Below are 26,922 nucleotides of genomic sequence, written 5' to 3'. Positions count from 1 at the left end.
TTTTTTTAATTTTACTTATGAGATTCAAAACAAAAATACAGTCATCATCTTATAATGGGAAATGATTGTGAAGCACCAGCAAACTAAGCTACGCAAGTAAAAATTGTTACCTGCTTGTAGCTAAAATGAGCACTTTGGATTTCGTTTTGGTGTGTCAACCGATAATTTTCCGCAAAATCAGTTTGAAGAATGAGCTCGCACGGCTTTAGGTTGATAAAAAAGGTTGATAAGCCTACCTTTTCGCTTGGAAAATACTTCTTAAATAATTCATAAGTGAAGAATTTAATTAGTTTATAGAAAAGATTGCTCTAACTTTGGTGACAAGACGACAACGAAAAAAATCGCGTGTGCTCGTATTGAATTCAATTTTCGACTTCATCTCTATTTAACATATGTGTTCTTAGGCCTAGCTTAACAGAGGTTGGCGAAGACGGGGCGAATTCGCAAAGAGCGAGAAAGAACTTTATTATGCTCCCGCCTTCGCCCTAAACTAACTTACAATAGACTTCAGATTTTTTTTCTCCTTCACCATCCAACAATCAACAAAAAACAATAAACAATAACCGACAATATGAGTTCCGCCAACACCGGCCCCGTTGAACGCCTCCACTGCTTCAACAAATCGGCAGCGGCGCCAGCTTGTGTATCGCCCTCCGGTCGATGGCTCCATCACTCCTCCTAAGGTCGACGACCCTGACCTTGCCGTCCTCTCCTGCGTGCCTCGCGACGATCCTTCGCAGGAGCCACTGTTGAGGCAGCAGGTTGTCCTCTGCCACGACGACGAGTTGGCCCTCCTCGACGTTGGCCTTCTCCTTGTGCCACTTGCCCCGAACCTGAAGGCCCAGGACATATTCCCGGAACCATCGCCGCCAGAACGTTTGCCTGACTGACGAGACAAGCCGCCATCGCCGCAAGCAACTGAGACCCGCCTGGTCCGGGGTCCGGAGTGCTGGTGCTGCGATGAGCGGCCCGCCTGTCAGCAGGTGCCCGGGAGCTGGCTGAGCGCTCCGAGGGGCCGCGAGTTCATTGCGGCCTCGATCCCGACGAACACTGTTGCCAGCTCTTCGGCGTTGAAGAGTGCGCGGCCCACCCCTCGTTGGAGTAGGTGCTTTGCAGTTTTCACACCTGCCTCCCATAGTCCGCCCATGTGCGGAGCCCGAGGGGGTGTGAACGCGAATTCGCATCCGCTTTTTGATGCGAATTCGCGAATTGCGTCCGCCTGCTCCTCGATCCGATCGCGAAGAGCCAGGAAGTGGCGACTCGCTCCGACGAAGTTCGTCGCGTTGTCGCAATGCACCGTCTGCGAACATCCTCGTCGACCAATGAATCTTTGAAAAGCCAATAGAAAAGAATCAGTACTTAGATCTGAGACAATCTCTAAGTGAACCGCCTTGGACGCAAAACAAACAAATAAGGCAGGGCCACAAAAATCAACGCCACATATCGCAAATGGGCGGAGAGCACGGAGTCTATCTGCGGGTAGATTTCCCATAATTTGTGTCATAAGTCGAGGCTTGCATTTGAAGCAGCGCACACATGATCGAACTGTCTGACTGCAGAGTTCCTGAGCGTTTACGGTCCAAATACGCTGTCGTACGATGCTCACAAGTGCTCGAGGGCCGACATGAAATTGGAATGGTGCAAATGCCGGACGTAGCTCTGCACAAACTGCGAGCGTTTCGTCAACAGCAAGGGAAACTTGGCATCATATGATATGGGAGCGTTAGCTAGTCGCCCCCCCACTCGCAACAACGAAAAGTTGCACCAACCAAGTGCCTGTATCCTCATGGATGAATGGGCTCAATCGCTGAAGACTTGGGCCAACCTTGGAGCCTTTAGGAACCTTTTTAATTTCTACTTGATATTCGTGCTTTTGTACTATTTCGATAATCTTATGAAACGCTTCATTATATTCAGTCGGTGACAGAGTTTCTTCGAAAACTATACTCTTGTCTTTGCATTTTCTTATAAATCGGAACATGTAAGCGAACACTCTAAGCAGTTTGAGGTGTGACGAAAACCCCTCGATGACATCCAGCAAATCGGAAGTTTTCTTCTTCGTCCTTCAGAAATGGTGGGCCAGTGAACCAGATCGACTGCCCTATCTCGTCGACGTCACAACCTCTCGAAACGATATCTGCTGGGTTCTGCTTTGTGGGAACATGCCGCCATGTAGCTTCTCCTGACCATTCTTGAATCTCCGCTACCCTGTTCGAAACGAGTGTCGACAACGAAGATGGATGAGATCGAATCCAGTGAAGAGTAACTTCAGAGTCCGACCAGTATACAATTCGTTCAATAGGGACTTTTAATAAGGTTTTGATTCTATGGCAGAGATCTGCGAGAAGGTGAGCGGCACATAACTCAAGCCTTGGGAGCGTTTTGGTCTTGAGCGGCGCTACTTTTGACTTTGAAGTCAACAACGATAATTTAAAACCTTCGGCAGTTTTGCTACGAATATAGACGCAAGCTCCATAAGCTCTCATGGAGGCGTCGGCAAAGGCATGTAGCTGTACCGGTGACAATGGGTCGGTATGCACGAACCGAGGAATCGATATCTCATCCAGTTGAGACAGAGTGCTTTCTAGCATATCCCAAGCTGTTTCCAAATGCATCGGAATTGACTCATCCGAATCTAACTTATTAAGCCAGAGTTCCTGCAATAGGATCTTTCCTTTAATCACAATGGGACTTAACAAGCCGAGGGGGTCAAACAGCTTCGATGTCACCGATAGTATGTTCCGTTTTGTCGCTCGGAGACCCATAACAGAAGTGTCAATTTTGAACTTGAAGGCATCTTCGCTAGGCAACCACGCTATTCCTAACGCCTTAGTTGACTCTGAATCCGAGATAGGTATCGACTTAACTGTGCTCTCAGATGCAGTAACCTCAGGTGAGTTTGAAAACCACTTTGTCAATTCAAAACCTGCTGTTTGAAGAACCTGAGACACTTCAGACTTAATTGTCTTTAGCTCCTCTACGCATGCAGCACCAGTTAACATGTCATCGACGTAAAAATCGGATCCAATCACGTCGGCAGCTCTAGGGAATGAACATTTAGCAGATTCACTCAACCTATTTAAACACCGAATAGCCAGAAATGGGGCTGGTCCAGTACCATATGTGACGGTGTTGAGCTTGTATAATCTCAAGGATTCAGAGGGGTCTCTCCTCCACACTATGAGTTGAAACTTCCTATCCGCTTCATTAACCATTACTTGGCGATACATCTTTTTTACATCGGCAGTCAGGGCATACCTGTGCAGCCGGAAGCGGAGTAGAGTGGAGTACAACTCTTCTTGAATTGTCGGCCCCACCATCAGAATGTTGTTTAAGGCCACCTGAGACGATGTTTTGCAGGACGCATCGAACGCGACGCGCAACTTTGTTGACGTACTCTGGGGCTTTAACACGCATTGATGGGGAATGACATAATGTGGAGTGGAAGGGATTTTGTTGTTTGTAGGCGACATATGACCGAGGGCGAGATATTCTTCCATGAATTCCAAGTACATGGTCTTCAAGTTAGGATCTCGAGACAACCTTCGCTCAAGCGACAAAAACCGCCGTTTTGCAACCTCGAAGGAGTTGCCTAATCCATTTGGATCAGATTTAAACGGCAGCCTAACTTCAAACCGACCTGATGGCAATACCTGAGTAGTCTTCCTATAATGGTCTTCACATAACTTGTGCTCAGGCGACAGAATTTTCTTTGGATTTCGCATTTCTTCCAGCGACCAAAATTTCTGTAGTGTGCTGTCAATCGATACTAAAGGTTCTTCACTACAACTGAAACTATTCACAACTTGTTTCGGGACTGCAGACTGGTATCTCCCCTAAACAACCCAACCACGTAGGGTCTTTTGTAGAGTTGGATAGTCAGGACCTTGTCTAATTTGACCAACAGCTAGCAATTCGAAAAATGATTCTGCTCCTATCAACATATCAATTTTTTGTGACTTGTAGAAATATGGGTCTGCTAATGGTAGGTTCTTCGGGATCTTCCAATCACTGACTTTCACCGACTGATCAGGATGGTAACCGGAGATCGACTTTAAGATCCAGAAATCGAACAAGAACTCACTACCATTATTCGCGACTTTACCACTGTGTGTACCTTTTTTTTGACTTGAGAATTGGACTCGCCAATACCAAGTAAGTTGATACACGACTCCTCTCTACGAATCTGTAAGCGGTTCGCCAGTTCTTCTGTTATAAAATTCGTTTGAGACCCAGAGTCCAGCAGAGCTCGGGCCAAAACGTATTCTCCGTTTTTCGTACGGACGCTTACGATTGACGTAGCCAAAATCACCCTGTCCAAGGACGTGGCATGCATAACATGTGACGTGGAAGGCTGATCTTGGTTAAAAGTAGGAGATATGGTCTCTGGCGGGGGTGGCAACGCTAAACTGTTCTCAGGCACTGTATATCTATGAAGCAGAATATGGTGTGAGCGGTCACAAGCTCGACACTTTTTGCCTTTGCATTTCGAAACAGTATGGCCTTCTCGCAGACAATTGATACATAAGGAGGCAGACTTAACAAACTCGAACCTTTGCATTACAGAGAGACGCCCAAACGGGCTACAATTCTATAGCAAATGATCTGCTGCATTGCAATAGCTACAAGTTTGCTGAGGCTTGCTGTTGGAGAAGGAACACGAGAATGAGCTACGATTATGTGGCTTGCTCGACACAATTTTATCTTGCTTCGGCTTTGTCGATTCTTCAGCTGATAAATGCTGATATCGGCGATTTAACATTTTTTCAAAATCGGCCCAAAGCGGCAAAGTCTCATAATCGACCTGTTCCTCCCATTTTTGTTTGGTCACTGGGTCGACTCTATTCAATACCAAATATATCAACATTGCATTCGAAATTTTTGTATCATCTCCTATCGATAACAGAGAACCATAAATCGAAGAAACAGTATCGGTAAGGTTTCTCAAGGAGGAAGCGGACTGAAGCGATATTTTAGGCAGACTAAACAATGTTGATATATTATTCATAAAGATGAGGCATTCGTTATCGTAAACCTTTTTTAAACTGGCTAGTGCCTTTTCGTAATTGCTCTCGGTGACTTGTTAGCTTTAACTGTTCCTAAAGCTTCACCAGATAGACATGAAATTAAATGGTTAAATTTTTCGATAACTGGAATGCTGGCGTCTTTATGAACCAAAGTTTCGAAAAGGCTGATGAAATTTTTGAACTCCGAATAATCTCCACTGAACTTTGGCAATGCCAAATTCGGAAGTCGCGCACGAGTTGGAGCTACACTAGCTGATCCCGGAGCTTCGCTGACGCTTGCTACCTTCAAGGCAGACAACAGGGACATTATTTTTGCCCTGGTCACTATACAAAGCTCTTCCAACTTGTCGCCAAATTCATCGCTACAATCTATGTCTTCTATCTGTTCTTGTAATTGATTTGCCTTACTAATTGAAGCATTTAAGTTTTCTAGTCGACATTTCAATTCTTGCTCTAATAGCGGGATCGTTTCCCGTTCTAGTCGCTCATTTAATCGGCGAATTGTTCTGATCCGAATTTGGAGCTTGCTTTTCAGCTCTTCCAGAACAGATTTATTTTTGGTTTCTAGGCTCATTTTAAATTAAATACTTAAATTAATTAAATTAAATTAATTAAATTGTATTTCCGAATTAGCTAAATAAATGGCCGAAAAAAATTATCTCAAATCAGACCGACAATATAATTTAATAACCTTCGAATCAATAATTAGAAATTTATTAAACCACAAAAATAGGTTATTTTTAATTTCATAAATTATTAATTTATTGTTCGAAATGTATATTAAATATTTTTCTGATGAGAGCAACGAAAACAAATTATTTAAATTGAAATTCAAGTCACGCAGTATCAATTAATAGTGGGTACGAAAAGACGCCGAAAAGGGTATACCCGCAGAATACAGGGTAGAGCGTCACTTGACGGTCCGCTAATCTAAGCGGGCCAACGAAAAAGGGCCAAACAACAACAACGCAGGTAGCGGTGCAAAAGCGAATTTTAGCGGCCACTTTCCTTAAAAGTTTCCTCGGTGGTGGCGGCAATTCCGGAAGCAGGGTATTTCGCGACCGACACGGAATATGTTTTTATTTATTTTCACTCACAAAAAAAACAAAGAACAATTTTTTATGTTGCACTTTTATTATATATTATATATGTGTCACTGTCACTTTAATTAAATGTTGCCTTTTGTTTAACTAATTATCTTGTCCACTCGGGGGCGCCATGAAGAATTTAATTAGTTTATTAAAAAGATTGCTCTAACTTTGGTGGCAAGAATAATTAGGTTTTAATTTCGCAACGACGACAACGAAAAAAAACGCGTGTGCTCGTATTGAATTCAATTTTCGACTTCATCTCTATTTAACATATGTGTTCTTAGGCCTAGCTTAACAGAGGTTGGCGAAGACGGGGCGAATTCGCAAAGAGCGAGAGAGAAATTTATTATGCTCCCGCCTTCGCCCTAAACTAACTTACACTAGACTTCAGATTTTTTTTCTCCTTCAGAATCCAACAATAAACAACAAACCATAAACAATAACCGACAATATGAGTTCCGCCAACAATAAGTTTCGGACACTGTCATTAACATAAAGCGCTTAGCCACTACTTTTTGGCATCCACTAAGCTATCTGGTATTATTTTGTTGGACTGCTTTATATTTTTATGTTTTTCATTCTTATTATATTTCTTTCCAAGAATTTCCAAAACTTTTAGCTTTTTGTAAAAATCTTGGACCAACGCTCTTTCCACTTTTTTTTAGTGTTTTCGCTAAAGTTTGATAGCAACTATAAGACTCGGCTTGTTGCTGGCGTGTGCAAGACTCATCGTTTTTGGCACCCCTCCTTTTGTAGTACGCGATCATATTTTCGTTTTACCTCAATAATTATGTTTTCACTTTTAGCCATCCTTTTCCACGTAATTCTGGCCTTTCTTTCCTTATTCTTCCATTTCTGCATTTCCATTTTTGTTTCATCATTTTGTAACTTTTTTCTCCATCGTTTGCAATTTAATTTGTTTTTCACCTTGCGTTCATTCATCTACATTAAATAAAAGTTTTTTAAGGGAAAAAAAAACTTTTTTTTTACTTACCACGTCGCACGCGACTCACTTTAAACAATTTTCAAAAATAACGATGTGCGTTTAATTAACTAAACTAAATTTTATTAAATTTGATTTCCAAATATACATATGTTTGGACACAAGATTTAAAGATCACTGGACAAGAACTTTAGGTGCACTGATAACAAATGTTCTTTTTCGATGTCGCACGTGACATTAAGAGAATCTGAAAGGCCCATGAGAAATTTACCGTAATTAGCTATCGCATCGTTTCATTCATATTTTGTATATATTCTTTAACTATATACATAGATGTAAAATAAGGAATATCGATTCATAGTAACTCTCTTTAAGAAAAAGAATCAAATCAAAACGTACCCTATAAATGTATTAAACAGAACTTTTGCCCTTCTTCGTGTTACAATTAAATGTCAAAAATGATTATATTACTCAAATTTACATTATTTTTAATCCATGAAAAAAACCCACTTTTATAGACTTTGAAATTTTTAGCGGCGGTTGTACTTTCTGGAGAATTGTCCATATTAAGCATTTAAAATAAACTAAGGCAAGAGCTAGTTGAATTATAGGAGTTAGCAGGCTCACGGCAATTTAATGCAAGCATAAGACTCTTCTCTAGGTTTCCGGGAAACCTAAACTGGCTGTGCATCTTTTTAGCGGCCTTCTCGTCCTTTTTGTTTAGCTCCTGTCAGGTCCTGCTTCACTGGCCCGTGTTCCTGGACAATTGAGCGTGGCTACAGAAACGAGAAGCTCCTCCTCGGGCAGCTTAGTCGAACGAGAGTTCTTGCCAGAGCCGCATTTGCATACAACCGGAAGCACACATTTGTTAGGACTCCACAATCCCTTCTGACCCCGCCAGGTCCTTGGCTTTTCATTTTCCTGTATCCTCAGTGTGTGGCAGTGTGGATCTCCGCCTCGCACTGCTTAGCCACTCCTATGCTCACCAAACAATTTACGACTGAATTGTCACTGTTCTCACTGAGGGGTATCTTGTTGACTGGTGCGCGTTTTCACTGACGGGTCTCTTATTCTCATCCGTTTCTTATTGACTGACCCCGAGCTGCGCTTGCGCCGTCCTTTTATGGGCTGCGGCGATCCCGTCATATTGCTTTTTCCGCTCGGCCGCACTTATCCAAGGTCCACAAATGTCTCGTTAAATCACGGTGTGTCCTCTCTGTAGATGTCCGAAGCCCACACCGTTACCGTTGGACCCCTGTGCCTTTCGCCGCCTAAAGTCCGATGTCCAGAGTGGACCCGTTAATTCACGATCTTTATGATTTGCCGCGGTCCGAGGTCCCATTTGACCTGGCTGCCCTCGACTCCTCCCGCGTTCCTTCTTCGCTGTTGCTAGGCCTCTTTCCTGCACCTCTGTGGGGAGTCTTCGGGCTCCTCACAACGTAGTAGTGTTACCAATGTGATAAACCAATGTTAGATACAACATACTTCAATGACCTATTTTTTATTCTACTACTATTATTACTCCGATCCAGTAAAGTATTCTTGATCAGGATAACTAGCCGAGCCGATCGGGGCATGATCGTCTGTCTGTCCCTCTCTCTTTGTGTAAGTCGAGATCTCTAGAACTTTACTTCTACGCCTATTCCGTATCCCACTCCTATGCTCACCAAACAGCGTAAAACCTCTCCCCAAACGCCAGGTATGCATCATACATAAATGTACATTCCATTACAGTAAATCAACTGAAAGCTTAAAAACTAGGACCTAATATAAGCCATAGTCGCGACCGATCAGTGACCATTTGCTAAGGTGTTTATTTTTAGTAGTACGTTATCCGGTTCAAATGGCATAGGTGCGTCAGGTAGCTGCGTTGTAGTGGAAACGTAGTATTCAATTTAATAAGGCACCGAGTAGCTTTTAAATACCTGTCATCGACAGTTTCAACTGCAACTAGTAAAAGGAACAAGAGGGAACGCTATAGTCGAATTTCTCGACTGTCCAAGTGTTACTCTAGTGGGACTGAAAGCTATAGTTTCTAAAGTTTTGTTTGTCAAATCGATATAAATTGGCAAAAAAATAAACAAAAAAAACGGAAAAAAATCATCGAATTTAAAAAATTGTAGTGGTGTTAGTTGTGTTGGCATTAGAAGCGCATGACCGATAATACAGATAGAAATTACCAAATTGTGAGTGTGGTAACATTCTGAATCAAATTCCGCAGTTTAGGCATCATTAGAGTCTTTATGTCTAGTCCAAACTTACTAGCTGTTATAGTTTCTAATATCTCCACGTTTAAACAATTGGTGGCTGCGTAACCCGACATACTGCCCCCTTGGAAGCGTGTCTTTCAATAGAATATTTAAGGGGTAGCAGTCCCAGCGTATTCACTGCCCGCTTCGTAATTCTTTTGGTGTCCTTAGCACAGCATCTCGGGAAACCCTATCTCCTCCACATCTACAACTAACCCCGGCTTGGAAGTGCTCCACTTCGATCACTACTGCAGCAAGGTTTAATACTTTTCCAAAAGGTCGAGAATTAACTACCGCAGATATGTGGCAAAGAAGTGATGCTTTGCTGTCTTAACTGCATCTTCCCAAATTAGCGCCACAGTTCAACAGTCGGACCAAATTTGTCGTGGCCTACAAGAAGGAGGCCACGACCGTTAAAGTGCGAAAATATGTTTAATTCGACTTTGAGTAAGGCTGTTCGGAATTAGGTAACGTGGAATCCGCCATTTTGTTGCAGGAGTGAGGATCGGACCAAACAAAGCCAGATATATAATTATTTAGCATAAGAAAGTTTGCCTTAAGTAATCGAACAAGAGATTTTCAAATATAATTTACTTGGGACAACGATAGGTCCAAAAAGCCGACAATAAAGTCAGGAATGAGGATATTTAATTTATATTTCTGTGGAACTCGTAGTGCCAGTCATATAATATATATATATCTCGCCTAAAACTATTAATGGGTCCCTTTCGGACATTTTATTTAAACCGAGAAACGAAAGTTTGTTTCTTAAGTGGAACCACCGTGAATGGATTTGACAACGTAATTTGTGTTTCTGAAGGGCCAACTTGTGCCGGTCGTCGGGACTCAATATGTCCCGGGAAACTAATTAGGACATGCGGAATCACTGTATGAAAAACCTGTGCAGCCAAACCGGAATCTCTCACAATCCGATTAGCTGCCAATCTAAGCAACATTTATGGATTTGCTGCGGTCGACAGCTGATCAGCTGTGGAGTCCTTTTGACTATTTGCCGGAGACTGCATGGCGTTCCCCATACACAGCCTACCACCAGCGCCTTCTTGGCGGTCTAGTGGTTCCTCTAATGGCTTAAGGCTATTAAACTGCAAATGTAGCAGAAGCAGATCATCAGCTCGACGAAAATCTCTAACCACGCCAAAACTTCCAAGACACCAAGACTCGAAGCAAAAAAAAATCGGAGCTCAGAAAAAACACGACCGTTTGCTTTAAAGTCAGAAGACGAAGTTTATCATTTATATCATCGCGATCGAAAAGTTATATTTTTTTTGTATGACTCAGAAGGGATTTTAAACATTCATAAAACGAGACGACCACATCTTTCTGCTGCCACAGAAAAAAATTATTTTTATACCCATTATTCGTAGGGTAAGGGTGTAAGGGTATGGGTATACTAGATTCGTTGAAAAGTATGTAACAAACAGAAGGAAGAGTTTCCGTCCATATAATATATACTTGTTCACTCTTGATCAATAGCCGGGTCGATCTGGCCATGTCCGCTTGTAAGTCGTCTGTCTGTCCGTCCCTATGAGCGTCGAGAACTCAGGAACTATAAAAGAGATTATTGATGCAGATTTCAAAGACAAAGACGCAGCACAAGCTTATTAACTTATATTGCCACGCCCACTCCAACACCCACAAACCATTTTTATACCCGTTACTCGTAGAGTTATGAGATTAGGCATGCACACTCCAGAGACATAGACGCAGCTCAAGTTTGTTGATTCATATTGCCACGACCACTCTAACGCCCACAAACCGCCCAAAACTGCCACGCCCACACTTTTAAAAAATGTTTTGATAATTTTTCATTTTTTGTAGTATTGTAAATTTCTTTCGATTTGCAAAAAAAATGTTTGCCACGCGCACTCTATCGCCCACAAACTGCCCAAAGCTGCCACGCCCAAACTTATGTAAAATTGTTTGATACTTTTTCATTTTGACGGACATGACTTCAGCGAATCGTCTAGTATTAACGTGGACAATCCACGCATAAACACACGACATAGAGATACAAAAAAAACAAGAGAGAACGCTATAGTCGAGTTCCCCGACTATCTGATACCCATTACTCAGATAATGGAAGTCCGAAGGAGAGTCTTCAACACTGACAGTTTTTGGCGGTTTGTGGGCGTTAGAGTGGGCGTGGCAAAAAGTTTTTTGGCAAATCGATAGAAATTTACAAGACTAATACAAAAATGAAAAAATATCAAAACGTTTTTCAAAAGTGTGGGCGTGGCGGTTTTGGGCGGTTTGTGGGCGTTAGAGTGGGCGTGGCAACATGAATCGACAAACTTGCGCTGCGTCTATGCCTCTGGAGTCTGTATGCCTAATCTAAACTTTCTAGCTTTAGTAGTTCCTGTGATCTCAGCGTTCATACGGACGGACAGACAGACAGACAGACGGACAGACGGACAGACAGACGGACGGACAGACGGACATGGCCAGATGGACTAGACTATTGATCCTGATCAAGAATATATATACTTTATATGGTCGGAAACGTTTCCTTCTGCCTGTTACATACTTTTCAACGAATCTAGTATACCCTTTTACTCTACGAGTAATAGTTTAACAAGTTTAACATTGAAAAAAAAAATGGTTCAGAGGAAGCAGCGGTGATAGTGTAAATGTATACCTTATTGTCCTATACGTCGTAATGTAAGTATGTAACAGGTAGATAGACATAGTAACATTAATTAAAAGTTGCAAATGCAAAACAAATGTCACTTTTCAAAATATATACCTATTAGGATATAATTGCTCATATAGAGTATAATAAAGATACACTTATACTAACAGTGCGAAAATACGGGTTTAAAATCTAATGAGAATCGGTACCTTAACATGCAAGTTTGAATGTTACTCTAACTAAAACAATACACTCTCAAAAACTATTCGGCAATTATTTGGCTTGTTTTAATAAAAGATGTCCGAAAGGGCTTAAAACTATTTTGGATATGTCTTATTCACGTCGTTCAAAACTAAGCTTAATTCATTATTCAGACTAATATATAAGAATCAATACTGCAATTATATCTCTTATTTTTAGATATGCCCAGTACTCACATTTTAAAATACACTCAGAAGCAGATTATTATAAACTTGAAATAGACGGATATGAAGGCAACGCTGGAGATTCGTTAAATGACCCTTGGTACGGCTCAAATAATAGTCCATTTTCAACATACAATAAAGATAATGATCGAAGCTCGCTTAATTGCGCAAGCATGTTAAAGGTATGTTTACTTTATATATACATTTTTGCTTTTATAAATATATAATTATTGACTCGTAGAGTAAAAGCAAAGACATTAGAATAACAAGATGCGTAACGCCCAACGATTTTTTTGCACACGTTTTTTTTGTGCGGGCTCTAGAGCTAGCTCCAGACTCTCTCGAAATTTTGTGCAAAAGCCAAAAAGCGGAGAGCTCTAGAGCCAGCAGCTCTCTTGTACGCATACAGCGACAGCTGACCACTGTATTGGTGCACACGTATGCACATGCATTGTAAAAATGACAAAATATGGCTTAAGACTGAATACAAAAGAATGTGCAAAGTGTGGATCTACTCTGGCTCCAATGCATCACGCCATAAACCCATGGTCGGCAAGCCGACTCAGCATTTATGCAACATAGCTCGGTACCCCGGATAAGGGGTGTCCGCTTGCTGTTGCTGACCGTTCGTCGCACGGAGCGCTGAACTCAGTTGGGGCGAGCAGCATTGTTTATATGAAGTAACTAGTGTTAGTGTATTGTTGACATGAATGTCTGTGCTCTTAGTTGTTAACTACTCCCCCCTTAAGATTATGACCGTCCTCGGTAATATTTAGTTTATCGATAGTTTGTTGTATCTCAGCGGAGGCTCGCCTTCTCCTTAATGCCAGAAAAAGGATGAGTGAACCAATCAGACCAACGTTATGGACTACTCCAGCCACGAACCAAAGTTTGGGGGAACCCGCGGCGTCAACCTCGTCTTTGAACCCTTGGATAAAGCGCAGGTTGTCGTTGTTCATGCGGTGTAGCAAGGGCATGCTCAGCGCAGGGTCATGGCCGACGATGTTCAGTAGTGGTGATCTTGCTACTCCAGGATGCTTGTCTATTGTCTTTCGCAGGTTTACGAACTCCGTTCCGTTGATGGTAGCTGATCGTTCGAATGTAACAAGATGTGTCCCTTCGACGAGCACCTCTGGGCCGCCGTCCGCGCTGATGCGGGCTGTTGCCTCGTTGATGACAACTATGCCGTCGTCTATAGGCATTACTGCCCTAAGGTGGCTGGACTGCGTGTGGCATTGGGCTGTATTTCCCGCATGGAGTGATCAGGCGCAGGTTTCGCGTTGAGATCGCTCGCAGAAGGTGCTGTGTGTGGTCTCCGTGCACTCGGTGACCGAAAAGGTGTCTTCCTCACACTCTGCTAAGGTGTCTTCATCGAGTCGCAGGATTGTCTGATTGTGTGATACCGGGTATACGAGAGCCTTCTTACATTTGACCTTCACCCTAGGATAGGCTATTAGTATGTGAATAATGCTGTCGGACTGAAGAACCCTAATCTTAGAGGCTTCTAATAAGCTAACTATTGGAGTGTCTTGTTCAATTAATGAGCTCAAGTCGGCATGATTAAGGATTGTGGGATTTACTATGTTAGTTTTAGCCAATGTTATTGTGAGAATTAAATTTTGGATTTCTGTTGTCAGCATTCTATTTCTCGCTATAATGCCTCGTACAGATGCGGGGTGTCGACCGTCTTTGTTTCGGGCTTTAATAATTTTGTTCACGGTGTCGGTCAGTTTGTTTATTTGTATTTGGGTTTCGGAATTTATATTAATTTGCCTGGAGTTGGAATCTATAAGCTGGGCTTCGGTCATTTTGATCTTTAGAAAAGCTGAGGCGTCGGGAGTTCCCGCAACTACCTTAAGGGCTGTACCTAGGAAGTCTAAGCTTCTAGCGATACGGTGGTGTATCTTTAGAACGGACAACAAGTTCATAAGGTGATCTGTATCCACGTCCAACAACTTGCGCATATGCGACTGTGGAAAGGAATCGGACAATTTCTTTGTTTCATCTACCATGTAACTATAATCAGACAGGTCGCTCGAATGCCTCAGGCAGTTACGATGCTCGAACACCAGTACATCTCCATCTACGACGGGAATGTACTTGGCGTGGGAAAAGTCAGTAATCCGAGCACTTTCCACTGCCAGGGTGATGAGTGTTATGATGTGAACCTGCAATCCAAACGTAGAATGAGACCACGGCATATTTAGTTAAATCTGTCTTACTACTAGGAATAGGCAAATAAAAAGTGGGAATTTTATTTGAGGTTGTCCTTGTGGACCACCCTCCCCTTAATAAGAACAGACGTTCCCAGGTCTGCCTGCACTGTTTGTTCTGTGCATAATGGGGTAAGCTTGTTTCCAAGCCTTTTATTGTTCTTGACAAAAACTTCGTCTCCTACTTCAAAAACACGGTTTTGCCTAGCTGGGTTACATCTTTCGATGTTGTTTTGCTGGGCTTTTATCAGCCTGTCTTTTATGCCCATGCAGCGACCATCGGAACCCGTATGGAGGATCTCGACTGGTTTCTCCTGAGTGACAGAATGTAGGGTCTTATTATACTCTATTGTTGCCCTCAATATTAACTCTGTCGTATCGCTGATTTTTTTGTCTAACTTAAGACACCTGGCTATTTCTGTCAAGGTACTGTGGAATCGTTCCACTTGACCGTTTGACAGGCTATGCAGCGGGGCCGCATTCACAATGTCAATGTGATAGCTGTTTTTAAGTAAGGAGGTGATAGTCTCCGAATTGAAGGCCGCTTTATTGTCGCAATATATCGTTTTGATTTTGAGAAACAAATTTACGAGTTGAAGCAGGGGCCCCGTGACGTCCACTATTGTTCTGGACAGCACTGGTTGCACTATTGCAAATTTCGAGAATTTGTCAACGAATGTTAAGAATTGCTTCTTATCAGTTGAAAAGATATCGATGTGCAACATTTCGCCGGTATAGCTAGAAATGGGTGTTTCCCCGAGCTCCTGTTTTTTGGGGTGCCTGTCATACTTGGCCTTGGTGCATATTCTGCAATTTTCAACCACTTCCTTTGCTAGGCTGCTCATTTTGGGGAAATAATAATCTCGGAGAATTTGCTTGGTGTTCTCCTGAGCTGCCCTGTGTGCACGATTGTGTTCTGTCGTGACAATTTCCAGCTGCTTATTTCGATTTGTAACATCTATTACCATATTTTTACAGTATCGAAACTGCGTAGCCGGGAAATGGGAAATTAAATTATGTTGAAAGCTTGCCAGGGTGGGTAGGTCGCAGTGTATCGCATTCACGACATCGGGGTTCACGACCTCCTTTAGCATTTCCAAAATGGTGCTTTTGTCGGCGAAATTGATTAAGTGGCGAGTTTTACTACGAAACAACACCAAGCTTTGCTTAAGTCGGAAACGTGCTTCTTCTATAACAATCTGATTTCTGAAGCAGTTTACCGGTTGGTCTGTCGTTTCGACCGTGTAGGTCAATGACTGTTCGCTGTGAATAGTCGCAGCGTCTGACTGAGGCTCATTTTGTAGGGCATTTATGTTCTGCCTAGAAAGAGCGTCAGCCACATGGTTGTCTTTACCCGGTTTGTAGTGGATTTTTGCGTTATGATCATCAATATACCCTTTCCATCTTTTTATCTTCGGATTTGGATTCCGATCGGACACCGCGAATGTCAAGGGATGATGGTGCGTATAAATGTTTATATCGCGAGTGCCGTAGAGGTAGAGCTGTAACTTGCCTAAGGCCCACACTATGGCCAACAATTCTCTTTCATTTGTGGCGTAGTGTGACTCGCTTTCTTTTATCTTGCGATAAAACCTCGCCAATACCGTTAGCAGAAGCATCCGTCGTTAGATCGAATGGCTTTCTGAAATCGGGGTATCTGAGAATTACATCTTCAGAAGCCAAGACGTTCCTCAGCCTCTCGAATGCATCTCTCTGCAAATCACCGAACTCAATAGGAGTTTTCTTGGACATGTGTTTGCTGATGGAGCCGTTTACTCCTTTCAGCAAGTCCGTCAAAGGCCTCGCGATCGCCGCAAAGTCCTTTACGAAGCAACGGTAATAACTGACCAAACCCAAAAATGACCTTAGCTCATACAAATTTGTAGGCTCTGGGTATTCCTTTATGGCCTTTACCTTTTCCGGGTCGGTTTTTGCACCTCCATTGGTAACAATGAACCCCAGATATTCAACACTCTGCTTAAAGAAGTGTTTCTTTTCACTGGATACCTTCATGTTGGCATTGCATAGGCTTTTTAAGACCCAATCTATATGTTTGACGTGGTCATTTTCGTTTTCAGAAAAAATAATGACGTCATCTACGTAGACAAAGCACGATTTGCCAATTTGCTCTAGTAAGACGTCGTCGATCGCTCTTTGGAAGATGCTTCCCGCATTCTTCAACCCGAACGGTAACCGACAAATCTCATACTTTCTGGCCTTTTTTGTCCACAACCCATGTTGGATTGTTGTATGGCGACTTTGAGGTTCTAATGATGCCTTTCTGGAGTAAGTCTGCGATTTCTCGCTTAACAAACTCAGATACACCCATGGGATGCGGGTATAGCTTGGAGTATACCGGCTTATCGTCGCTTGTGCGAATTGTGGCGACAACAGAGGTGTTAAACGGCATTGCCTCGTTAGAGGCTGAAAATGCCTTGGATCTGTTTTCGATTATACCTCGAAATTGAGCCTTTACAGGTTCTGGTACGGCGATGTCATTTACGTCAGTAAAATTAACATTATCGCAATTATGATGCTGAAGCTTCTCAGAAACAGAACCATAATTTATTGTACCTTTCTCTGCGTCGAGTTTTGCTCCCACTTGAGCTAGGAGGTCAAACCCTACAATACCATCGAATGGTGTCAGTGCATCCAAAAGGAAGAACGCAGATGTTTTTCCAAAAATATTCATTAAACATTTTTGGTGAACCCTGTTAGAGCCATAAATGGAACTAACTGTGAAAGGGGAATCGACGGGCACCACATGTTTAAGCTCCTTTACGGGCTTGATGTAGTTTCTTGCCGCCCCTGTGTCGATTAAAATTTTTTGTTGTCTCCCTTGCAGCCGTCGTTCAATGAACGACAGTCGGGAGCGCTCCCTAAAAAATTGATCTGATGATTTTCATCAGACTCGTCATCTATCTCGGTAACGGCCGCTGCGGCCGCGCCATCATATTCGCTGTGTTCTGCAATCTCTGACGCCTATGACCTGTCATGCGTGCGGAGCCGAGTCTTTTCTGGCCCCGAGCACTCTCGGCCTTGGCGTTTGTAGGCTGACTGTTTTCAAAGGAGGTAGGTTGCCTATGTTGGGTTACAGCGGAGCCTAACTCCATAGGCTCAGGTTATTGATTCCGATAGCTGTTATTATTCTGGGCAAAATTATTGTGTTTACCCTGCTTCTTGTAAAAAGGCTGTCCTCGGCCCTGCTATATCTTCCATGCGGCTCCTTTGAGCGGTTTCGACCCTTTCGGTGCTCATAGGTGACTGCCTTGTCCTCCAAAGCCTTTGCATATGTAGTGGCAAAATTTCTGCGCTCTATGGTAGCCTCGGACTCCCTAGCCAAAGCTGAGGGCAAATCCTTGGGCTGCGGCCCTCAAGGGCTTCCTAAGACCGGCAATAAAAGCGTGGAGAGCATGCCCTCTAACTTCATTATTAAAGAGAATAGCACTGTCCGGTTCTTGAGTCATAACGATTTTGTTTGTTATCAACGTCAATCGTTTCTCTACATCGTCGTAATATTCCATTAGGCTAAGCTCTCCTTGCCTAACTGTTTCGAGTCCCTGCCTAAATACACGCAGCGACGTTTTGTCCGCGTAGGTGCAGTCCAGTCGAGCAATAATGGCATCGAAATTTAGGACTGTGTTATGGGCAACTAGTAGCCCTCTTGCTGACCCCCTAACTTTGTTTCTGATAATCGAGACAGCCTGGTAATGTGCCTCGCTACCATCATACCGTTTGAAGATTTCGTATGCGTCTACGGCTGACTGCCGCCATGACACATAGTCGTCTTGCTCCCCCGAAAAGTCTGGCAATGTCTTCACAATGTCAAGCTTGACCCCGCACGGTATGTTCGGGTCTACGATTATTTTTTTGTATGCCTCTACTTGTGGTGCTTCCACACGCAAGTTTTGCATCTGCTGTTTAACTTCATCTAATTGTGCCTGGAAATCCTGCTTTAGTCTGTTTTCTTGTTTAGCCAAAGCCTGCCTAACAGCTCCAGATATAATAGCTTGCAGCTGTGCGGCGTCCATGGCTGCAGTGCTACTTGTAGTATTCGGACCAAAACCTACTGGCTCTGAACCAAACTCGTCGTCACTATCGCACTCGACTTGTATGTCTCTATATGCCGTCCAACTCATCTACCGTTGGTTAACACCGCGCAAATTAATTTAAAGCACGACTGTTCGGCTATGCGAGGCGCGATATTTGCACTCGCGAGAAATAGAAGGCGACACAAAGAAAAAAATTGTTTCCCCTAAAAAGAACAAAGACAAGGTCTGCGCAGAAGAAATATTTATTCTTATTTAATTCCTTTGGGCAATAGCTCAAGGTAAAGTAAAGTAGAATTTGCGTTTGTAAAAAACAACTTGGGGTATGCTACAGATTCTTGGTAAAAGTATGCCGTGTAAAATCAATAGATCAAGGTAAAGTAAAGTAGAATTCACGTTTTGTAAAAGCAACTTGGGGTATGCTACAGGAAAAAGTATGTTATGGAAAATAATGCATGCCAAAAAAAAGGGCTGTAAGCTTTTTTTTTACTTTTTTAATATTCCACACTAAATTCCTTAGGTTGCCGAGTGACTTCACTAATTAAACTTACATGGCCTGTACTCTTAACTACGTGGTTATGTTAAGATATAACTATGTGCAGGTCCTAAATGCACGTCGGGCGCCAATTAATGTGTTTCTCCGTCGGGATGCGTCCTGTGGTCTCCAGACGGTGGGGATATTCCTTCCTGTGCACAGTGGTTGCGCTCATAGGCCAAGAATGAAAAAAAAAATGTTTCTAAATATTTACGAAAAGTAACCAGATTGTCTCAAAAATGCCCAAATATGTGTATGGCAAAACCGTTTTGACTTAACTCTAACGGGACATTCTAAAAATATAGTGTAAAGGAAGAACAACTGTTCATTTTTGCAGCACAGCGGAGCTTTGATTGCTTTTCGTCGCAACAAAAGTGAATTTCAAAGTGGTCAAACGTGCGATTTATAGGTCCAATTTTAATTATTTAAAATGAATTTTAAAGTTTCAGGTATTTATTTTAATAAATTCTTATTGTGAAATTCATTGAATTGATCTATCATATTTGGTGAATTTTTGATGGATTATACCTTTTTCGTGTATTATGTGGAGGTCATTTACCTAGTTTAAGTAAACTTTTAGATATATTGCCCCCCTATCCCCCCTTAATGAGTGCTATCACTGTAATTGTCAATGTTTTAAGGAAATAACAAGAGAGAACGCTATAGTCGAGTTCCGCGACTATCTGATACCCGTTACTCAGCTAGTGTAAGTGCAAAGGACAGTTTTTAGCGGTTTGTGGGCGTTAAAGTGGGCGTGGCCAAAAGTTTTATGGCAAATAGATAGAAATTTACAAGACTAATACAAAAATGAAAAAATATCAAAACATTTTTCAAAAGTGTGGGCGTGGCAGCTTTGGGCGGTTTGTGGGCTTTAGAGTGGGCGTGGCAAAAAGTTTTTTTGCAAATCGATAGAAATTTACAAGACCAATACAAAAATGAAAAATTATTAAAACATTTTTCAAAAATGTGGGCGTGGCAGTTTTGGGCGGTTTGTGGGCGTTAGAGTGGGCGTGGCAACCTGAATCGACAAACTTGTGCTGCGTCTATGTCCCTGGAGTCTGTATACTTAATCTCAACTTTCTAGCTTTTGTAGTTCCTGAGATCTCGACGTTCATACGGACAGACGGACATGGCCAGATCGACTCAGCTACTCATCCTGATCAAGAATATATATACTTTATATGGTCGGAAACGCTTCCTTCTGCCTGTTACATACTTTTCAACGAATCTAGTATACCCTTTTACTCTACGAGTAACGGGTATAAAAATAGTAAGTCTAGCTGCAAATATTTGCAAACATACGTGTAAACAATAATAAACTCAAGCTGTCTTGCAGTCTTCGAGGTAAAGTTTTCGCCGTATTTTGCTGCTTGTCCTACGTTACGCGTTAAAAATAAAGTGTTTTTAAAATGGAATCATTTAATATTACAAATAAAGGTATTTACTGTAACTTTTTGCAGTTTTAGAGTTTCTGACGTGTTGTTTTAGTTTATTAGGTGATTGTGAAACCTGTGTCTTTTTAAGTATTAAATGTTAAGTGAACTCATTTTTCACTTAGATTTTCAAAAGTGATGGGCACCTGATAGCACGATGAAATTAATTTAAAAATATTGGTCAATGTTTATAGATAATGTTTAAAAAAATTTCAGCTGCAGAACTTTGCAGATGGCTGAGTTATCTTACACAAAAGAATATACACGGGCCTGCCATAATTGAAAATTCTCTCATATCGATCGACGAGTTGTCAGAGGAAACTGCTGAATCCAGAAATAACGATACAAAAAAAATGTCGACAACAAACACCGATTTATTTTACCGTCTATTAATAACTTTAGATCCTTTAGTAACGGGACAGCGAAAATTGACACCTAAGCACAAATCAATTTAAAAAAAATCTGTTTTCTGTTTGTTATTGTAACATTATTATATACGTCTTTATTAAAACTTTTGCTTTATATCTAAATGCGAAATCGATGTTCCTTAGTATCTCTATTTTTATATTGCTTGATATATATATTATCCTTTTGTTGGATTTTTTCTTTATAAAAAACATTTATTAAAACATTTACAATTATAAACTTTCATATTAACAAAATTGAAGCATACTTTTAGGTGTATTTTTTGGTTTTTGCTTTTTGGTGGGCGTGAAACTAACGACCACGCCCATTTTTTCCAATTCTTATTTTTCAAAGAACTTACAGTAAAAATTTCATAACGATATGTCTGCTAGAAGTATTTTCGGCCGCTCTCCCCATATAGGCGCAACCACTGTGCTGTGGTATTCGGTACGATGCTGCCACCAGGGATTAATAGCTTCTTACGAAGTTTAGGTTGGAGGGCGTGACTTAGACCTCTTCGTCGATCGCTGGCCTTTTGGCTCAGCGAGAATGTTCAAATAAGAAAATGGTATTTTACGGCTGCGTGCCGGAGTGAATAGCTGCTCTTTATTAAAGCTCTGGCTTAAGACTGAATACAAAAGAATATGCAAAGTGTGGATCTACTCTGGCTCAAATGCATCACGCCATAAACTAATGGTCGGCAAGCCGACTCAGCATTTATGCAACATACATAGCTCGGTACCCCGGATAAGGGGTGTCCGCTTGCTGTTGCTGACTGTTCGTCGCACGGAGCGCTGAACTCAGTTGGGGCGCGTCAGCATTGTTTATATGAAGTAGCTAGTGTTAGTGTATTGTTGACATGAATGTCTGTGCTCTTAGTTGAGCGGAGCATAACGGCGCATTAGGCACTTTTGCTTTACCAAAATCGTAACTCTTGAACCAGTAGAAAAATTTTCATAATTTTTTTTTAAATGAAAGGTAGTTCTAATACCTTTCGATTAAGTGGTCATACAATATGGTGTGATAAATAGTACATTTTATACTCGAAAATTAATTTTTTTAGAGGCAGTTTTCTCAATTTGTATCCAACTTCGACAAATACTTTTCATTTGTTTTCTCTGAAAATGCTAATATGGTACATATTTAATGTTTCAAAAACAAAAAATCAATAAATTTTAAAGAAAAAAATTATATTTTTTTTATTTTGTATTTCGTCAATTTTACATCTATTTTAACCTTTTTTTTACAAATAATTAAAAATAATCATTCAATTTTACTTAATTTAATATTTTTGAAGAATAGTTAATCATTAATTTAAAATCATTACAAAGTCAGGGATTGAAAAACAAGCTGCCAATACGAGAAAAAATGTATGCCCGTATTTATATACTCCATCAAAGTAGAAAAATATGTGAAAATTAGTACTTCGGCAAAACAGGTATTCCTGCACTTGCAAAGAATATTATACATTTATTCTACCTTTATTTTACCGAGATTTAATGAACCTTTGCATAGAGACCATAACCCGGTCGGATACATATTTTACCTAAAAATCGACCGCAAAGTCAGAATTTTCTACAAAAAATACCTGTTTTTTTTTTTGCAACACCAAAAAGGTTCAACTTTGAACACGTGTAACTTCTAAAATACTGAACCGATTTGAATTATTTTTTGGGTTCAACCCTTTTGAACTATTACCTGTCGAATGCGATGTCATCCGTTGTCATCAAAATCATCCAGCCCACCAATGCTAAACGAAGCATAAAAAATCTCGCTTGTCCGGTCCATTCTGGCAGGTGGGGTAGAATCTAGCTTGGGGAAAATGACACAAGAAGTGTGCGCAAGAAAAATGTATTATGATTGAAGTGTGTGGGTGAGAGCGCTTAAGAACGGATTGAAAGCGGACACAGTTTCGACACTGACCGTTTTAAATAACTCTACGTTTTAAGCGTTACTACTCGGACTAACGCATCCGTACCTGGGTGCAACTCGACGACACGTCATAGTAAACATTGTTACGGCGGAAATCGGTCATCCTTGATGATGAGAAGGTCGTTGAGCTGAAAACCTTCAGCTTCCTGGCACCACTTGAGTTTCTGCTGCAGATGAGCTTGCCAGTCTCGACTCCAGGCCATACAAAAATGTCGCATCATGGTTTGATAAATGAGAATCTGCTTCACGAAGGACTTGGATTGTGGTCGATATTCCCGAGCAGCCAACAAGGAGACCCCAATAAAAAAATGAGCTAGCGTGAGCACCTCTAAGTCGTCTGCATCAGCTGTAAAAGGGCAAAGCGACCGTGAGTTGAGGCATGCTTACATGCTTATGACCACCGTTGAAAGCTCCTCATAGGTCAGACGCCGATCCGCAATGACCCCCTTAAGGTGATGTTTCACCGACTTCACATTAGCCTCCCATAGCCCGCGAAAATTGGGCGACTGAGGGGGTTTGAAGTGCCATGTGGTCCGCTGAGAAGCAAGCTTGGGGGCTATGAGCTTCTCGTAATCATCCTTGAGCCTGCCCTAGAACGCCTTTGTTAAATTGTCCGCGCCCACAAATTTGTTTCCGTTGTCACTGTAGAGTTGCTGAACCATTCCTCGTTGACCGGTGAATCTGTTCAAAGCCAGAACAAAATGCTCCGTCGTGAGGCCTGTCACCGCTTCTATCCCATATAAAAGCTTGTCCCTCGCAAGCGAGCTGCCTTCAGCTCTACACCGCCTGTGTAGTAAAATCCAGTCGCCAGAAACGATGTACTAGAGCTGCGTCGGAGCGATTGTCCTGGTCCAAAAGCAGCTCACACCTTTCCGTACAACTGTTTGGACGGTTCGTCTTTCTGTCAGTATCCAGAACTGCTGGCGAGTGTGTGCCAAAGGCAGCTGCGCACCTCCGTGCAGAGTCAAAACGTGCGACTACCGTATTACTAGCTGCGTAAAACGATGCGAACTTGAAAGGATCATTTAATGACGACGCTCGTGTGACAACCCAAAATGGCGCAATCACCTCCTTACTCGAAAGAAGTTACCTACCAAGATCGGTGATAAGCTCAAGAGCTTACTTCTGGGAGGCAGTCTTATATCACTTTTTACCTTTGTCAGCTCGGACAAGAAAAGCTCTCTTTGAACGATGCGCACGACAGCGAATACGGCATAGTCCAGCTCCGGAATGCTTAGGGGACCAGTGCACCTATCTTCTGTCCTGATAGCATTGGTTTTGAATCGAAATATATATGCTATTATAAAAAAAGTTCCAGAAGCGATGACCTTGCGACTGCGTGGCTTTTGCTTCTAGCGCGGCATCATTCATGTCGACCTGTCCGATTTCCGTCAAAGGCCAGCCACCTTGACTGGGTGTAAGCCACTCCGGTCCTCGCCACCACAATTCAAAGTCCTTCAGCTCACTCGGAGGCAGCCCTCTTGTCGCGCAGTCCGCTGGAGTCTCGCTACTTCCGACATGTCTCCATTGAGATCGTGAGGAGTGATCCAGGATGAAGGCGACCCTGTTAGCGACAAACGTCTTCCATCTATTGACGTTCCCGTGCAGCTAATGCAGAAAAATTGCGTCCAATAGCATCCGTCCAATAGAAAGTCTGGATTGAAAGGTCCTTTAGCCACTTAGCCGTGGTCAGCCATTGGACCGCCAGTCAACAGCGAGGTGTAGCACGTTCCGCCCTCATGCTCGAGCCTTAGATAGGTCGTAGCTGCCTAAGATGTGGAAGCCCCGTCACAGAACGCGTGAAGCTGAGCTGAAACTATGGATCCTGGAGCATAATGAATCCACCGCTGTATGCTTTTATCATCGATCCTAAGAAAGCTGTCCCGAAATGCCCCAATCCAAGGCCGTCAGAGTGCCATCGGCATGCGTTTTCTTGGCCATGGTTACCTCCTTCAAATTTATCTTTCCTTTAGGTTATCGGAATCAAGCGGATAATACTCGCTTCGTTGCTGGACCATTTACCCAACTCCATGCGAGCGGAGTTTATAGCACCCTCTTTCTGTGTCCGTCTATCCTGCGTCTCTTCTATCGTATGCCCTCCGGACAGAATGTCGTCCACATATATCTCGTTGATCAAAGCTTCTTCCGCCTTAGGAAATGAACGCCGTTCATCCTCTGCTAACTGTTTAATGACCCTGCTGGCCGTAAAGGGGGCAGAAGCCGTTCCGAATGTTAGAGTAGACAAAGCATAAACATTGATGCATCCATCCGCCGCCCGCCATAAAATCCGATTTAGTGCCATTTGATGAGATCTTAATAGAACCATGGCTGGATTTCGATAGGTTTTAAAGGGCAACCGCACTACGTGTGGCATGAAGCTCAGACTTGGCAGGCAGGTAGTAACTGAATTAAGAACATAGGCTGAATCAACCCCTAAAGGGAAATTTAGGTTAATAATACTACAGATTTCGAAATTACTGTGTACTTGCAACGACGACCGCCCCCGGGTCCCCCCCCCAAAAATTGATCCTCGGGTGGCTGACCGCTTCAGGTGCAGAGACTGAACGACGTGTTCCGTTACTATGGTTGTCTCAAATCCTTGATCGATGAGAGCATTTATGACTTCTTGTAGGCCGTTGACCGAATTTCGTACGGCAATAAGATCAGTGTCGAGAAGCACATTCCTCGAAGGGACATTCAATGAAGTTGCCGAATGGCATCAGTAAGATGCGTGCGGATTTGGATCCTCCGTCGCCTGTGGGCTTTGCTGAGATAGGTTCTTTATGGCTTCATGTGCACTAAGAGGCGTTGCTGAAGGCCGGATTAGATGCTGCTGTGGCCAACTCGAGAATTGATTTTGAAATGCAACAGCGTGGGATAACGCTGCCCACATACTTGGCAGCTTTTATGGCTGGTGCATCATGACAGTGCATGCGATTAGCTCAAAACCGTTACTCGTAGAGTAAAAGGGAATACTAGATTCGTTGAAAAGTGTGTAACAGGCAGAAGGAAGCGTTTCCGACCATAAAGTATGTATATTCTTAATCAGGATCAATAGCCGAGTCGATCTGGCCATGTCCGTCTGTCTGTCCGTCCGTATGAACGCTGAGATCTCAGGAACAACTAAAGCTAGAAAGTTGAGATTAAGCACACAGACTCCAGAGACGCAGCGCAAGTTTGTCGATTCGTGTTGCGACGCCCACTCTAACGCCCACAAACCGCCCAAAACTGCCACGCCCACACTTTTGAAAAATGTTTTGATATTTTTTCATTTTTGTATTAGTCTTGTAAATTTCTATCTATTTGCCAAAAAACTTTTAGCCACGCCCACTCCAACGCCCACAAACCGCCCGAAGCTGCTACGCCCACACTTTTAAAAAATGTTTTGAAATTTTTTCATTTTTGTATTAGTCTTGTAAATTTCTATCGATTTGCAAAAAAACTTTTTGCCACGCCCACTCTAACGCCCACAAACCGCCCAAAGCTGCTACTCCCACACTTTTGAAAAATGTTTTGATATTTTTTCATTTTTGTATTAGTCTTGTAAATTTCTATCGATTTGCCAAAAAACTTTCTGCCACGCCCCCTATAACGCCTACAAACCGCCAAAAACTGTCAGTGTTGAAGACTCTCCTTCGCACTTCCACTATGTGAGTAAAGGGTATCAGATAGTCAGGGAACTCGACTATAGCGTATTGGATGTCATTATCGCGCTCTCCTGGCAACGACTCTTTGAGAAAGTGCAACCGTTGCACATTGCTCAGATAATTGTTGTTGTGTATAAGGCTTGTGATAGCGTCATAGTAGCCTGGCCAGTCCACACATTCACCCGAAAATTTGAGCGCTGACATCTGTGGCATGTTTAGCCGCACTTCCGGATCGGCGCCCAGCCCGCTTGTGGGGTCGGCGGAGGATTCTCTGGTGGAAGTTTATCCAAGTCCTCTGCAATGGCTTAATAGGCGTCTATATA

General features: G+C 42.5%; 1 protein-coding gene across 2 annotated transcripts in view; it reads left to right on the top strand.

The window, feature by feature from the left end:
* The window catches only part of LOC120457614 (angiopoietin-2), a 190,773-nt gene that overhangs the window by 136,834 nt on the left and 27,017 nt on the right, over positions 1 to 26,922 (top strand). Inside the window, exon 6 of one of the 2 annotated variants that reach the window (XM_039645122.1) lies at positions 12,381 to 12,567. In XM_039645122.1, the coding sequence (XP_039501056.1) occupies positions 12,381 to 12,567 (187 nt within the window). Of the gene's footprint in view, positions 1 to 12,380; positions 12,568 to 26,922 lie in introns of those variants that run through there. The other variant, XM_039645123.1, reaches the window with a different exon arrangement.

This window comes from Drosophila santomea, unplaced genomic scaffold, assembly GCF_016746245.2.
Source record: "Drosophila santomea strain STO CAGO 1482 unplaced genomic scaffold, Prin_Dsan_1.1 Segkk63_quiver_pilon_ctg1_scaf, whole genome shotgun sequence".
Taxonomy (NCBI): Eukaryota; Metazoa; Arthropoda; class Insecta; order Diptera; family Drosophilidae; genus Drosophila; species Drosophila santomea.
The sequence above is the reverse complement of the archived record's forward strand: the minus strand, read 5'-3'. Positions and strand labels throughout refer to the sequence as shown.